Source organism: Branchiostoma lanceolatum, chromosome 5 (genome assembly GCF_035083965.1).
Source record: "Branchiostoma lanceolatum isolate klBraLanc5 chromosome 5, klBraLanc5.hap2, whole genome shotgun sequence".
NCBI classification, from domain to species: domain Eukaryota; kingdom Metazoa; phylum Chordata; class Leptocardii; order Amphioxiformes; family Branchiostomatidae; genus Branchiostoma; species Branchiostoma lanceolatum.
Window position 1 is genome coordinate 11,533,753 of NC_089726.1, and position 14,601 is coordinate 11,548,353.

The 14,601-nt window shown below is 42.4% G+C and overlaps 2 protein-coding genes across 6 annotated transcripts in view; one reads left to right on the forward strand and one right to left on the reverse strand.

Annotated features, from left to right (window-relative positions):
- Positions 1–200: 200 nt before the first annotated feature.
- Positions 201–5,453, forward strand: LOC136435101 (RNA-binding protein 15-like). Its single transcript, XM_066428315.1, has one exon. It carries the CDS (start codon positions 306–308, stop codon positions 2,820–2,822), a length of 2,517 nt encoding a protein of 838 aa, XP_066284412.1. The 5' UTR covers positions 201–305; the 3' UTR covers positions 2,823–5,453.
- A 1,499-nt stretch (positions 5,454–6,952) lies between these two features.
- The window catches only part of LOC136435102 (dedicator of cytokinesis protein 3-like), a 45,754-nt gene continuing 38,105 nt past the window's right edge, over positions 6,953–14,601 (reverse strand). For 4 of the 5 annotated variants that reach the window (XM_066428317.1, XM_066428320.1, XM_066428318.1 and 1 more), the window contains 10 exons: positions 14,099–14,275; positions 13,825–13,908; positions 13,204–13,323; positions 12,730–12,866; positions 12,261–12,324; positions 11,580–11,702; positions 11,035–11,134; positions 10,476–10,613; positions 9,747–9,862; positions 6,953–9,407 (listed from right to left, as the gene is read on the reverse strand). In XM_066428317.1, coding sequence (XP_066284414.1) covers positions 8,859–9,407; positions 9,747–9,862; positions 10,476–10,613; positions 11,035–11,134; positions 11,580–11,702; positions 12,261–12,324; positions 12,730–12,866; positions 13,204–13,323; positions 13,825–13,908; positions 14,099–14,275 — 1,608 coding nt within the window. In that variant the 3' untranslated portion in view covers positions 6,953–8,858. The remainder of the gene's footprint in view (positions 9,408–9,746; positions 9,863–10,475; positions 10,614–11,034; positions 11,135–11,579; positions 11,703–12,260; positions 12,325–12,729; positions 12,867–13,203; positions 13,324–13,824; positions 13,909–14,098; positions 14,276–14,601) is intronic. The other variant, XM_066428321.1, reaches the window with a different exon arrangement.

A 14,601-nucleotide genomic window follows, 5' to 3' on the forward strand; every position in this document is an offset into this window, starting at 1 on the left:
TGCTGTATTTAGTTGTTTCTACTTCCGCATCTAGTCAACAAAGTAGATCTATTCAACTTATCGTAGTAATTATGGTATACAGCAAGGAAAGGGTTTGTAATGTTACCTGTATACATTATGTCTTATTTCTGTTGTTATTGTTCTCGAATTTTCATTAATAAAGAAGAAGAAAGTTTGATTGTTTACTCTGCGGATGAATTTCGTGCCCGGAGCCCGCACGGCAAGCACTTGCGCTTCCCAACATGGCGGCCATGGTTTCTGTTTGAGGAACATTTTATATCTTTGACAGCGATTTTTGCAAAAATATGAAGCGCCAACAAGACAGAGAGACTCCCACAAAGAGTAAACGTTCCAGATCGAATGCTGAAGGGCGCGAAAGGAGCTCCCGTGATCGTGGGAGCCCGGACCAAGAGCGTGAAGGCCGGGGAAACAGCAAGGTGAGCTCTCGAAGTAAAGACCGACCCAGTTCCGAGGAAAGGACTCGAGACAAACGCTCCCGTGACGACCGTTCCTACGAAGGAGAGTATCGCAGGAGCAGCCCTAATGCCGGTAAGGGTGACAGACTTCCAGATTACAGGTCTTTGTGCGTCAGTAACTTTGGATCGCACCTTTCTGAGTCCGCGATCAGAGACGGTGTGTTCCACGAGTTCAAAAAATATGGGGAGATCAACGTGAAGGTAGGGTTCAGAGGGGACGAGCGCGTAGCTTATGTCAACTTCCGCTTCCCACAGGATGCAAAGGACGCCAAGAAAGGCAAGCTGAAGCTCGTCTTGTTTGATAGAAGCTTGCGTGTCGAGCCTGTGTTCAGTCCGAACAAGTACACCCTCCATACAAACAAACGGGAACGTCGGAGTTTGACCCCGGAGTTTACCAGCCCTTCCTACCCTGCCAGCCAGCGTGATGGCCGCTCACCTGTACCCGGTAGGAGGGTCAGCACTCGGCATGGGAGTCTCACGCGGGACCTGCCGCCCAGGGAGAGGTTTGACGAGTTTGATCCCGTGCCCAGAGGCAGGTTGTATGCCAACAATGATCGTTACCCGTACGACATGCTACCTGAGGATGATCAGAGGGCCACCAGAACCTTGTTCGTGGGGAATCTTGAGTACAACATATCGGATACTGAGTTGAGACGTGCGTTTGAACCCTTTGGGTATATTGAGGATATAGACATCAAGCGACCAATGCGTGGCCAGGGTAATGCTTATGCGTTTGTGAAGTTTACAAACCTTGATGTGGCACACAAGGCTAAGTTAGCAATGCAGGGCCAACCTGTTGGTAGGAACCCGTGTAAGATTGGGTATGGCAAGGCACTGCCTACGACTTGTCTGTGGGTCGGGGGTCTTGGACCCTGGACGTCACTTGCAGTGTTGGAACGAGAATTTGACCGTTTTGGAGCAATCAGGAAAATAGATTATGTGAAGGGCGATAACCATGCATACATATTGTACGACAGTTTGGATGCTGCGCAAGCCGCATGGACGGAAATGAGAGGATTTCCGTTGGGAGGGCCTGACCGTCGTTTGCGCGTTGATTTCGCCGACCCCGAAGGTGCGCTTCGATACCCGGCATTTCCCCCTGACCGTCGTCCTCCTGCTCGTGATGAGCTGATGGTTGAGTTTGACCACCGTGATTTAGACCGACGTGGTAGTCGGGGTTTGACACCCCCTCCTATGTATGCGAACCGAGGGAATAGTTTTGATGACCGAGCCTGGCATGATGCACGTAGGGGAGGATTTCGCCAGTTTGATGGACGCGGGGATCATCCCAGGACTAGGGATGACTGGCAAGATCGTAACAATGGTGGAATCCATCGTGACATGCGCGATTGGGAACAAGACCGGAGCCGTTCTGATGGGTTGGATGGGGCAAGAAACAGTGGCAGCTATGGTGACAAGCGAAGACGTTCTCCCATGGATGATTTTAATTCCCGTGACCGAGATCAGACTCCAGAGCGTAACAGGAAGCTGCAACAGCGTTCGCGTTCACGTTCGCCCCGTTCTGGTTCTGCCAAGGGTAGTCCCAACAATCGTGATCGCAGTCGTTTTGCGGGCTATGTAAGTCCTGACAGAAGAGGTTACTCACCAAACCGCAAACATTCCGTGGAGGATAACTCCCCCAAGGGTGCTCGAGACTCAAAGCGCCGCCATTCCCAAAGCAGTGAGGACCGCTTTATGGACCGGAATGACAACAATGATCGAGACAGGATTGACAAAGAGCACAAGACTCACCGTCATGGGCGGAGGCTTGACAGTGCAGAGGAACGTGCCAAAGCTGCTGCTCTGAGAAAAGCAGAGAATCTGAATGAAGTGGCAAAACATTGCTCCGCCGTGTGGCATGGAGCACTTGTTCTGAAGAATAGTGCTTTTGGTACCAAGATGCACCACCTGGGAGGGGACAGCAGTATTGTGGAGAGCCTCTTGCTAGACAGGACAGCTCAAACACCTGTGCTGAAAATCACACAGCGTTTGCGACTGGATATGCCCAAGTTGGAGGAAGTGACTCGAAGGATTGAGTCCTCCGGGATGGAGGGGCACTGTCTCCTGTTAGCTTTACCTTCGTCGGGACAGTTTGAGGATCCAACACTGCCGAGCCAACAGCGACCCTTGCGCAATCTGGTTTCATACCTCAAGCAGAAGCAGGCAGCTGGAGTCATCAGTTTGCCTGTGAACGGAGGCAAGGACAAGAACAACGTGGGTGTGCTTCACGCGTTCCCACCCTGCCAGTTTTCTCAGGGCCAGTTACGCCGACTGGCACCCAACCTGACGCAGCACCCGAGTCCAGAGGACCACTTGGTGGTGATTATTGTGCGGGGATGTGCATAAAGATTACCCCCAGCAGGAGTTCTGCTTGGATGTAACAAGTTGTGGCCGACCTGTAGATGTGTTCATCAAGTATCTACCCTACTGTCTTGTGGTGATTGGTGAAACGTTATGGCAGTACGATTTTGTATTTACAATCAAGTGCGTAGCATCAAGATTTCTTCTCTACAGCAACCACCAGGATTTATCATTGAATGAAGAACAAACCGACGTGCAAGTCTGGAATCGCCAAATGTGTTTATTCCCATGGAATAATTGTGCAGAGGGAACTGATTGGAACAGTGTGTTTGAATGGTTTCTGTGTTAGAACAAGGCAGAGAGAATCACTGATTGGAAATTCTACATCTGTGTTTCCCATGTGTGTTGTCAATTTGTGGACTTACTCGTCCTGCTGCAATTTGTATGCCAGAGTAGTGGAAAGAGATCACATGCGAGGCATGTCTCCTATACCTCATCAAAACACAGCACCGTATGCTCACCCTGTGCGCAGAATGTCAATGCAAAATTGGAGAAAGTGGGCGGAATGAAAGTACATCAAGATGAATTTATGAATCACCTGTGAATTATCAGAACTGCTGCAACATGTTTTACGGAGTACAAGCTGCATGTTCAACTCATGGAATTTTACAATACAGACGAAAATTACATTTCTTCAACCAGGACTTTTAACAGCTTTGTGTGCTGTTTGGAAGATAGAGTTGTGCAACAAGTCAAAGATTCACATGTTGGAAGTCCATGTTGGTAACAGATTATGCATCTTAATCGGGTGTGGAAGTGAATGCTGTATTCACACAGGACATGCAGTGTGGACTGTGGCTATGGAAGGAAAAGTTTTCAGTGTGAACGCATTAATGTGTGCTGAAATCTCACCACTGCAAACAAGTCTGACGGAATTAAAAAGGACCGAATCTGTGCAACAAAGTGCCTATCTTGAAAGGAAAACAAATTCTCTCTTCAAATTGCCCCCATCCAGCCAAACCAGTTGAAAATCTGTCAGTACAGGATGTTGCAAGCCCTCTGTGTGCCACGCCCCTTAATTGTTGTTTTAGTACCCAGGGTTCAAAAGAAAAAGTGAAAAGGACTGTGGGAATACTGCACTGCAAGATCCAAGTGAACATCTGGAAATTGAGCCATCATGCTGTGAAGAATTGCAACAACCAAAGGACATTGAAACAACTACATCATAGAAAGTAGGGCCAACAATTTTACAAGGTGGTGTTAAAGGAACCAGTTTTCATAATCACAGCACTACCGCAGTATAGAAAAATGGAATGTCTGGAATTGATTTGTAATACCTCTAAAGTATTTGATATTTCTTGAAATGTAGGCTGGAGTTTGAAATCTTCCTTTATCACTGCAAGTGAAAGTTGTCACAATGTATGTTCAATATACAAATGTACTAATGTTGATATATACAGCAAGATGGTCACCAAGAAGGTTGGGCAGGAAGGTGTTGTCTGAATTTGAAGGTTTACTGTCACATGCATATGAACTATGTCCGAAGAATGTCTTGATTGTCTGTTGCTATAGTTATGATATAGGTCAGGTTATGTTTCATGTCAGAACAGGTTTATACAAAACAGTCATGCAAAATCTGTGGAAAGTATACCCTGAAAATCACAATGAAGGGTAGATGAAGAGTTGAGATATCATTTTATGCAACTGACTGTATTTGTATAGAGTCTATAGACATGTATAATAACTGAACATCCTGAAAAGCAAAGATCAGGGTCACATCGATGTGGGTGTTTACGGTACTGCTGTATTATTGATATGACAAACTGTGTTGAAGAAAAAACAAGTTAGAGAAATTTGAAAACTGCACAAGACTTCTGGGTCTGATACATTTGTGTGTTGAAATGTAAGATTATGCAATCCTGGACAATTGCCACTGACATTAACAAGCAGGGCTTGGTATTCCCCATCCACAGGACAACCATATGGACTTTTTGTAACATGAAATGTTGCCCATGATGAAGATGAATTTTGCTTCTCTTGTATGTGGATGATAGGACAGTTCTATAATTGATATTGTGAGATTTACAACATATGTGGTAATGAGCATTGTTTATAATCAGAATTCTCCTGTGTTTTGTATTTTCTCAAAATTTACAATTTTATGACACATACTCAATGTCACCTTACTGGCAACTTTTTACACAGGGTGGTTTGATCTTTAGTCATTTGTAATGTTTTCCTGTGCAAGTACTAGCTTTGCAATGTGTTGAAGTATATTTGTTAGACAAGCCAATACAAATTGACTGTTAATGCACAACAAGATTATTTCATATGCAAATGATAAGTAGAGAATGGTACGTGCCCTGATGGAGTAGTGGAACCTTGTGTAAAACTAGGGTATTGGTGTGGACTGAACCACTGCCATGAACGGGGTGACTGTCTTGAGAAGACAAATTGTTCTGAAATGATGATCATGATGGTTGCTTGTATAGAGCATGGAAATTATTTTTAGAGACCAATGGACATTTTAGTTGGAAGGCTGTGTTTTGTAGGTGTATTTTACAGGGCAGAAGGTGTGTGATGTGTAGGACTTCCTCAATTGATCTCGTCCCAAATGTAATCATAGATCCTTCCTACCCATCCTATCCATATAGAAATTAAAGCATGCAGATCAGAGATGGTTTTGTCTTTGTGGTTATTGCTCTTGAAGTATTTCTCAGGTACCCTAGGTTAGCCTTCTCTTCAATATACTATACTTCATCCTCCTGAATTAACTTATATGTGTTCTAAAGATTTGTATTTCGTCTTAAGGTTTTGTGTATTTTAACTTCTAATGCACAAAACCTTAAGAAAAAATACAAATCTTTAGTACACATATAAGTTAACTCAGGCAAATGAAGTAGGGTAAATTGAATAGAAGTTAATAATTTTTGCTTCACACCTTTAGATTTACCATGAAAGGTAAGATTAAAATCTTCCAGAAAATCCTGACATAATCCAGTAATAGCAGTCTTATTTGTCAGATATTTGTATGTTTCGTTTCAACGTTTAAGGTAAGAGCTTCTGTCACGTTTAAAAAGAAATGTGGCTAACAGTAAATCATATCCACAGAAGCCATAAATTAATACAAAATTTGAATCAGTCACCAAGCAATCGAGTGGAAAAATGTGGCATGAAATGGCATTAAGCATGTATGACATCAGTGATCCCCAAAGGTAATTATTGGGAAGCAACTAATTTTTTGGACTACCACTTAATGATTTGTATGTACCACTGTGGCACATATGTCCTCTTGAGACCAAGGGAAGCACTAGTGTTAATGCGCAGCACTACAACCAGTATGTTACTCAACATTTACTGCACTGCCTGCAAAAGGTCAAGGAAGGTAATATGAACAATGTTTATCTGTCAGTCTGTATATATCTACACCCTCAGGGTAAATGGCAGAACCAGCCACCTCCCTAAAATGCTTGGCCTACTTTTGGAACACACAGTTGAGGCCTTCTGTATAGGAAGAAAAGGTGTACCTTGATCCATTAGGGTGTAGTATTGTGTAATAAGAATGTAATATGTATGGGTCTTTATTCCTTGCCACTGGAAGAATTGCTTGCTAAAGGATCAAAATAATCTCAACTCAACATGTAGTCAGAAAACCCTGCAATCAGCAGCAATGCCTCCCTAGTGCTATTCAGGTCCAGTTGAGCAGACACCTGGAGCAGACAATGCACTGGGTGGGCCTCCCTGCACGCCTGACGTGCTTCATACTGGTGATTAATGATGTACCTTTATCTGCAGTAGAATGTAGGGAAAGCCTGTAAAGGATTCTTAGGAGCAAACACCAAAGACTTGTGGAACCATGTTGACCTGACCTAGGGGCAGTTTTGTTAATGACTTGAGGAGGATAGCCTCCTTCACAGACCTTCTAGGCGGCTTATTTTTGTGTGGAGCACTGATTGCGATTTTCAACATAGGCCAGGCTCTCTAAAGCCAGGGGAGATTATTTCTGTGCACCTAGAAATGATCTCCACTGGGATTTGTGAACCTGGCCTATGTTGTAAATCGCAAATCAGCACCCACCCCCCAAAAAACTTGGCCACACCTAGAAGGTCTGTGAAGGAGGCTATGGGAGGAATTGTCTTAGATTGTAATGTGATGAATACACTGACAAACACCGGTACATGTATACAAGCAATATTTATTGGTCATATATTACTGACACAATGATACCTAGGAATTTAGTTAATGATTGCTTTATAAAAGACCATTTATTGCAAGATTGTCTAAATACACTGTATCAAATAATGGCTTCCGTCAAAAAAGCAACAGACAATCCCTCAAAGCTGACTTGGCCTGATGCCTTCGGTATTTACAAATACGTAGTCTCAGGCACCAAGTCGTCAGCTGTCTATACACCAAAAATATACTCATCCCTCAAGTTGTAAAGCCTTGTCAATATAGATCTTTAATTACTGTATACATCAGGTGCAAAAGATGTGTAGAGAATATTCTATACAACCAAGCATACGAAATGAATGGTTCCCATTCTGTACAAACTTTGGTTAAATGAGAACTAGATCTAGCAAGTATGAAATAACATGACATGCCAAAGATGAAAGTTACTGGTGTATTTTGCCCCAAAGTGAGCCTGCCAAAGTCCAATTTATGGTTACTGTTCTTTGTCAGGACTTGTGGCTAGGGCTGTATGGTAATACATTCAACAAAGCAAATGAAATTCACTCCACCAATGCCTGCATCTGCAGTACATAAAGAGTTCAAAAGGGGTCTCTTCTGTTGAACAAGGTACCTTTTTTTCCACATTTGAAAAGGAAATCTGCAGTAATGTAATGTTGGAAGTAAAGGTACTAGTAGCAGGCAGGCTTAACAAATGGCATATTGCAAGATCATCCAACAGTAGAGCTTCATGAAAATGAGCACCTTTTATCAATGTTCCATATCTACAATGCTAGCTTGATCCCAATACAGTCATCATGTATGTGGCTTGTTCAATATCTACAATGTACTTATAGCTATATGGCCTGTACCATGTGTATGATAACACCAGTGCAATATGTACATGTGGCTTGTTATGTTAATGACAAAATATTGCAACTGTACCAACTGATTATGAAAAGGCAACAACACTATTCCACTTATTAGAAAAAAGTAACCACTAAAAGCAACAGGGAGCCCAGGCATGAAAAGGCTTGAACCATCTCCCTGTTGTGGCCTCACACAAGTACCAGATTTATAGTAGATACAGCATTAAGCAACAAAACAAGAGGTTGGGATTTCTAATCATGAAGAAAACCTAACCTTGCCCTTACAAATAAAGAATTCTTTACATCTAAATGCATATCCAGCACATGTTTGCCAGTGTACTTGACTTTATCCTAATGCAGTACAACTTTTAACGTAAATGTTGATTCTAACTTAACTTCATAACTTTAAAAATTTTCATATTACCGTACATGATGAGGCTTGCTTCACTTATAATGGATCAAATATTCTATTGTAGAAGTTGTTGTTTATAAATTACAAAGTAGCAACCTGTATTTACAGTACAAAGATACCAGAGTCATTATCTAGGTATCATATAATGTTACGTATGTATACCGTATAGGCAGTGGCTATGTATGTAACATATCAGAAGCACTTTCCATGGCAGAGCTCTGATGTACATTATGTACAGCACCTGATCAAATTTCTGTATTCAAAGAAGAAATAACTTGTACATACTGTGCACTCAAAAAAGTACAATCAACAATAATTCTTATTGGCAGTAATATATAACTATTTCCACAACCAGAAAATTGTATAGCATATATTGTAAAATAATGGCTCAGAATGACTCCACTATGATGGAATGAACCAAGTCAACATAACATAACTTCTAGCACCTGAAACAGTAACCTGCTTGCCTACAAGAAAGGTCAAACAGAAATCTCACAGTAGACACAAAAGTACAAACAATTACGCTGAAGTCAATATTGATTAACAAAGCAACATGAAATTGTAGCTCAACAAAACAACAGAAAACAACCAGTTACCTAACAAAGCATAGAAGGACTATCTATATATACATTATCTATTGTCGGAGACACTTTTCCGAGGAGTTGGAACAGGCCGGGGAACAGACTTGTACGTCTGCTGTGCTGTTGCCTGTTGGTTCTTCTTCTTCTCTACCAGTGGAGGAGGGGAGGACAGGCTCACAGAAGATGGAGACATGTACACTGATGTCGGGAACATGTACACAGATGATGGCGACATGTACACAGACTGACTGCCCTCCGGAATCTCAGGAATCCGCGGCGTTTGTCCGCTCTTTGCAGGAACTAACGGTGTGCAGTCAAAGAAAGCCGGCTGTGGTCCTTGCCTCCCAAAAGACTTGCTGACTTGAGGTTCCAGGGTGGTAGGTACAGGTGGGAGGGGTCGTACTTTGGATGGCTTGGGGGGAATGGGAGGAACGGTGGAGGAATCCACAGATCCGTTGGTGTCTGTTGAGGATGTAGAGGAGATGGAGGAGGTGTCTGAAGACTGGAGGGATGCTGGGGTGGGGACGGCGCGGTTTGGGGTGAGGGGAGGGCTGGGGGCCAGGCCGCTGTCTAGGGACTGGAGAGACACTGCAGATGCCTGTGGGGAACATCACACAGACAAGAGTTCAGAATGTTGGAAAGTCATACAAAACAGCTAATGAACTCATGACAGTAAAAGAAACATAGCACTTTAAGCAGCATACTTGAGTGTTAAAGTTGCATAGATGTCATACACATAACTAGCTAGGACTAGTAGGAGACTGTTGTTCATCTGTAACTACAATCACTAGCTACAAGTGCAGTGATAACAATGTGACAGCATGTGCTAAGGACGGTTCTGAATTTTTGCATGTTCTTGATCTTTCATGTTCACAACTGTCAACGTGTTGTATGGTCTGTCATCTCTAGGCTGGTTTTCCAAGAGTTAAAAACTCACCCTTTTGACCCTGGCTGGTAGAGCTGGGGGCACAGAGTCGTCTCCCCCGGCCTGGGAGACACTAGAGGTGATGGAAGACGCCGAAGATGTGGTAGTTGAATTCAGTGAGAAACCTCCTGTTGGTGGGGGATGAAAGAAGTCAGGACAATGCCTCATAAAAACACAGTAACAGATCTTATGGGGCTACTAGGGGAAGGGTTACATAAGGGTTACATAAGGGTTTACATGTACATGTTGTGTTTTTATCTTTTGTTAATCCTGGATGCATTTCTATTTCCTTTAATCACAGTGACATTGACAATTACATAAAAACATCTAAATGAGAGGATGTCACTGAAAACAGAGATCATGTATTTCAAAAAGGGTGCATTGTGACATGAGGAAAACATAGATGATTATGTACACTCAGATGAATTTATCTCTTCTGATGCAAACCCGCTTGACAAGCACACTTGTGTGGTGGAATTATTGGTGAACACTCAGCATCACACACAGTTACAATGTATGTTACTTTACGTGCCTCAAGCCAGAGGTGACAAGGATTGAATTATGATTATAGACTTACATGTTGTGGGAGAAGTTCAGTCAACATGTACAGCAAAATAAAGTGCATATCTTATTGTTGACAAGACAGACAGGACAGACAGAGCAGGCAATCATGCCACTATACGGACAGGACAGCAGGTGCACAAAACAAAACAAAAATAAAGCCCAAACTGATCCCACCACCTTTGAGGCCTGTACGAGGCGGAATGGGCGGGCCCACAGTAGGCCCAGCCCAGCTACTGCGCGGGCTGTTCTGTGAGCCAGTGCCCGGGTGCCTGTTTGTTGTGCCATACGGAATGACGTCCATACTTCGTGTAAGGACTAGAGTGTAGGGAAAGAAAACCATCAACCATAGCCGACCATCAGTCACATAAATGTATATAACTTCATAGAGATTCTTTAGCAAAAGAGCAACTTAAAAACATGTAGAGCTTACCACCAACATTAACAGAGTCAACTTAACACAACAATCTGCCTCTGTTAGTACATGTAGCATAGCCACAATAAAATTGATCCAGCAACATTGCTTAAAGTAACTCAAGTTGTCAACATTGCCAAATACAGAATGCAACTCTCAATGCTTACAAGGATCAAGAGAAAAACAAGGTACCTAAAAATGCAAAGGAAGGCATTTCAAGAGACTATAAACTATAATGCAAAAAGGAAAAAAAATGAAGAAGGAATAGCTTTAAGACATGGCTTTAAGATACAAGCAGGTGAAAAGTGACTGTCAATGACTTACTGTTGTCTGTTCTGTCTGGAGACTGAGTCCTGGTGATGCCGAGGCTGGGATCACTGCCGTGCCTGAGTACACTGTCTCTACTCACATGGGTAGGGACAGACTGCAGGGACAGGGGTCATCGGTCAGTTAGGATTACAAATCACAAGTACACACAAATGTACAAATATATCTTTCTCTCTAATTGTGTAGAAATGTAGCTTTTATGTAGCTGTATACGCTAGTCAATGTATGACAAGAAATACATGGACAACAGGACAAATTTCGTTTTTACTCCAACTTTGTAGATTATGCACAAAGTGCTATAAATGCTAAAAACTAGGTAGGATTAAATTTACTGGAGGGAATGACAGTAGCGGCACAAGACCGCAACCTCTGGAGAAAAACAGTTTGCCAAGTCGACCTATGCAACAAAGTTGCAGTAGTATCTAAGGTCTAACTAAGGTAAGGTCTGTAGCGTATGATCCTAGATAGATAGGCTAGTCAAATATACATCAAGGTGGGTGGTGTTTTTACTGTGGTCCTGAGAACCAATGTTGAGAGCTCACCTGGTTCACTGGTGTGTCTGCCGGGGTGTTGTTAGTGTTGGGGGTGCTGTTCCTCCTCTTCTCCGGTAGGAGGGGGGAGGGGGCCACAGCAGATGCAGGGGTGGTAGGGACAGAAGCTGGAGGCTGGAGGATGTCATAAACACACTGATCAATACATTCTGATCAATACACTCTGATCAATACACTCTGATCAAAATAATTTGATCAATACACTCGGATCAATACACACTGGTCAATACATTACGATCAATACACTATGATCAACTCAATTTTTCGCAGCAATGTGACAGACGTGACCTTTGAGCCATATGTGATTAGTGATAATAAATAGATCATGTAATTAGCTAGACGTTTACATGACCTATCAATTACCACTAATCACATATGGCTCAATGTTACAACCATTATAGCAATTATCATACTATCTTTTCCTTTGCTACCAAGTTTATGCTCTAAATACATCATCATCATCTATACATCCTCTTCAGTCTTCCAGATTTTGACCCCCATCATTTCAATACCCCATCATTTCAATACCCCATCATTTCAATAAATTGTCCACTCATCCCTGCTTTTTATCTCATTCTGCATACCTGCTTGACTCAAAGCTACCCATACATGTAAATTACAGCTGCAGTAGTAAGTAATAATGAACAGATATACATGAGAAGGATGCCCCACCTGTGTACTGATAGCATATGTCTTAGATGTGGTGGTTTTCACAGGGAACAGTGGGGATTGCAGACTGCATGGTGAAACAACATGGATTAGTAGGTGGGCACAGTGTTCATCCTCATGCACCATCATAATATATGCAACATAGCTAACATTGAGCTGTTCCATTAAGTTGACTCAACCAATCTATGAACAATCTATACTTGTACAAATGATTGCTAGATCCAAAACAATATCTTGATTTTCTGCAAACCTTGTTAAATTGTACTATCATGTCTTGTACTTGTATTGTCATTTGGCTCATAGCTAAGGATACCTTTAACACATCCTTCCTTCACAAAATAGCAAATGGACATGCCCATCATTTTACAATGATGTGTGCTTGTGAGCTGTGACATGGAAGGTATGAAAAACATATTACGTACTTCCCTATAGACAGAAAAAAGATTGCCAACCTGAATCCTGAATACTCTACCTTTTTGACAGGGGTGAGGCAGGTTTCTTCTCAGGACTTGGTGGGATGGAGGGGATGGATGATGACCTTTGACCCAGTGCCCCAGGTGCAGAGGCCACTGACAGTCTCTTCTGGGTGTGCCAGAGACTGGGGGAGTTCTGTACAGGATGGACAAAAACGTGGCATCTCATATTATGTAATCTTGAAAACCTTGTCTTAAACACAGCTCTGTCAATCTGTCTACCCAATGTCTCATTGCTAAAATTCTTCCCACACCTTTCAGTGTATAGGACAGTGCCCATCTCTGTCTTTATAGCCCCTGGCCCCTAATACAGCAGGGACACTGACTAACTTTCTCCATGGCAAGTTTAAAGGTATGGGTACCGGTAACAGTGATTTTACTTCTAGAAGTAAAATCACTGTTACCCATACTTACACTTAAACTGTTCATAAGTGAAAGGTAACATGAGATGTGGAGGTTGTAGAGAGTCTGACCTGTCCGGCCAGGCTGGCCTTCATGGCTGTGAACATCTCTACCATCTTCCTGTGCAGAGGAACCACTTCCGCTGGGGCCAGCTTCCCATGGATGGCCAGGCCACTCTCAAGTACACTCACCTTTAACACAAAAATTCAATGATATTAGAGTTTCAGTTAAACCTGCATTTGTAGCACAACAGTGTACTGCAGCACAACAGTGTACTGCAGCACAACAGTGTATTGCAGCAACAATAGAATCCTGCTATCAATAACATTTCTAATGTTGAACAGCACAAAGGTTTGGTTTTTGAAGGAAAAGAATGATTTTACACTTTGTATCTAAAAATCAGTCTGGATGCGATCCTGGATAAGTGATAGGTGTTAGATCTTGTAATCTTTACTGTCATCTTGTATGTTCAGTACATGTTTCATAGGTATTCAATACATTGCTCTACATTTTTATCTGATAGAGATCTGTTCTCAGTAAAAAGCAAACACTTGTCAGGAGACAGACAGATATTTATCTCTGCTAAACACACAAACATGATGGCAGATTCTATGCTAGACATATTTATCCCAACTACTTTACATGACATCACAACAAAGACAAAAGACAGGTGTATTGTGTAGTTGTCTGACCTGCTCCATGACCAGACCCTTCAGTCTCTGCACCAACTGTTGATCCTCAGGGTGGGCGTTGATGTAATCATCCTCAAAGAAGGCCTGAAACACAACAAGATGTTTTATAGCTAGATTAGAATGTGTAAAACAGGACCACAAAATTAAGATATCTATCACCATTGTCCATGTTTTCCTTTTAAAAGTTTATGACCATGTACAACTTTTTACCATACAACAGCTGTAAAACCACAATGCCAACAGACATTCCTGAAACTACAAATGGCGACCTTACCTCCTGGTACTTAGAGATCCCACCATTGACAGCGGCATCGATGACCCCGTTTAACCTCATGCTGAGGATCTGTACGCCCCTGGTCTGGTCGGTGGTGTGCTGGTGGATCAGGGAGCGCAGCTCTTTGTTCATGTTATCCATGGTCTGGATGGCTGTCTCAATTGGGCTGATCTCAACCTATTGTAACAATTCATACACTCAGTCAACAATATGTCATCTCCACATATTTCTCCAAGACTTATTTACTAGTTTTCATCATCATCACATTCATAGAGGTTTTTGGGATGAGTACATTTCAGAGGCCAGCAGCAATTTTACATGCTGCCTAACTCTGAAGGGGTAGGCAACTTATAGACTTAGAAGTGGCTAACTCAGGTGGCCATATATTGGCATGATACAAATGTACATTCATTTATGTTAAATTTCTGGCAATATGTATGATTTTTTTATTGAAGCTAGAAGCCTAGTAGTCATGAATGTTAGTGTTCTCAGAACCCTCAATT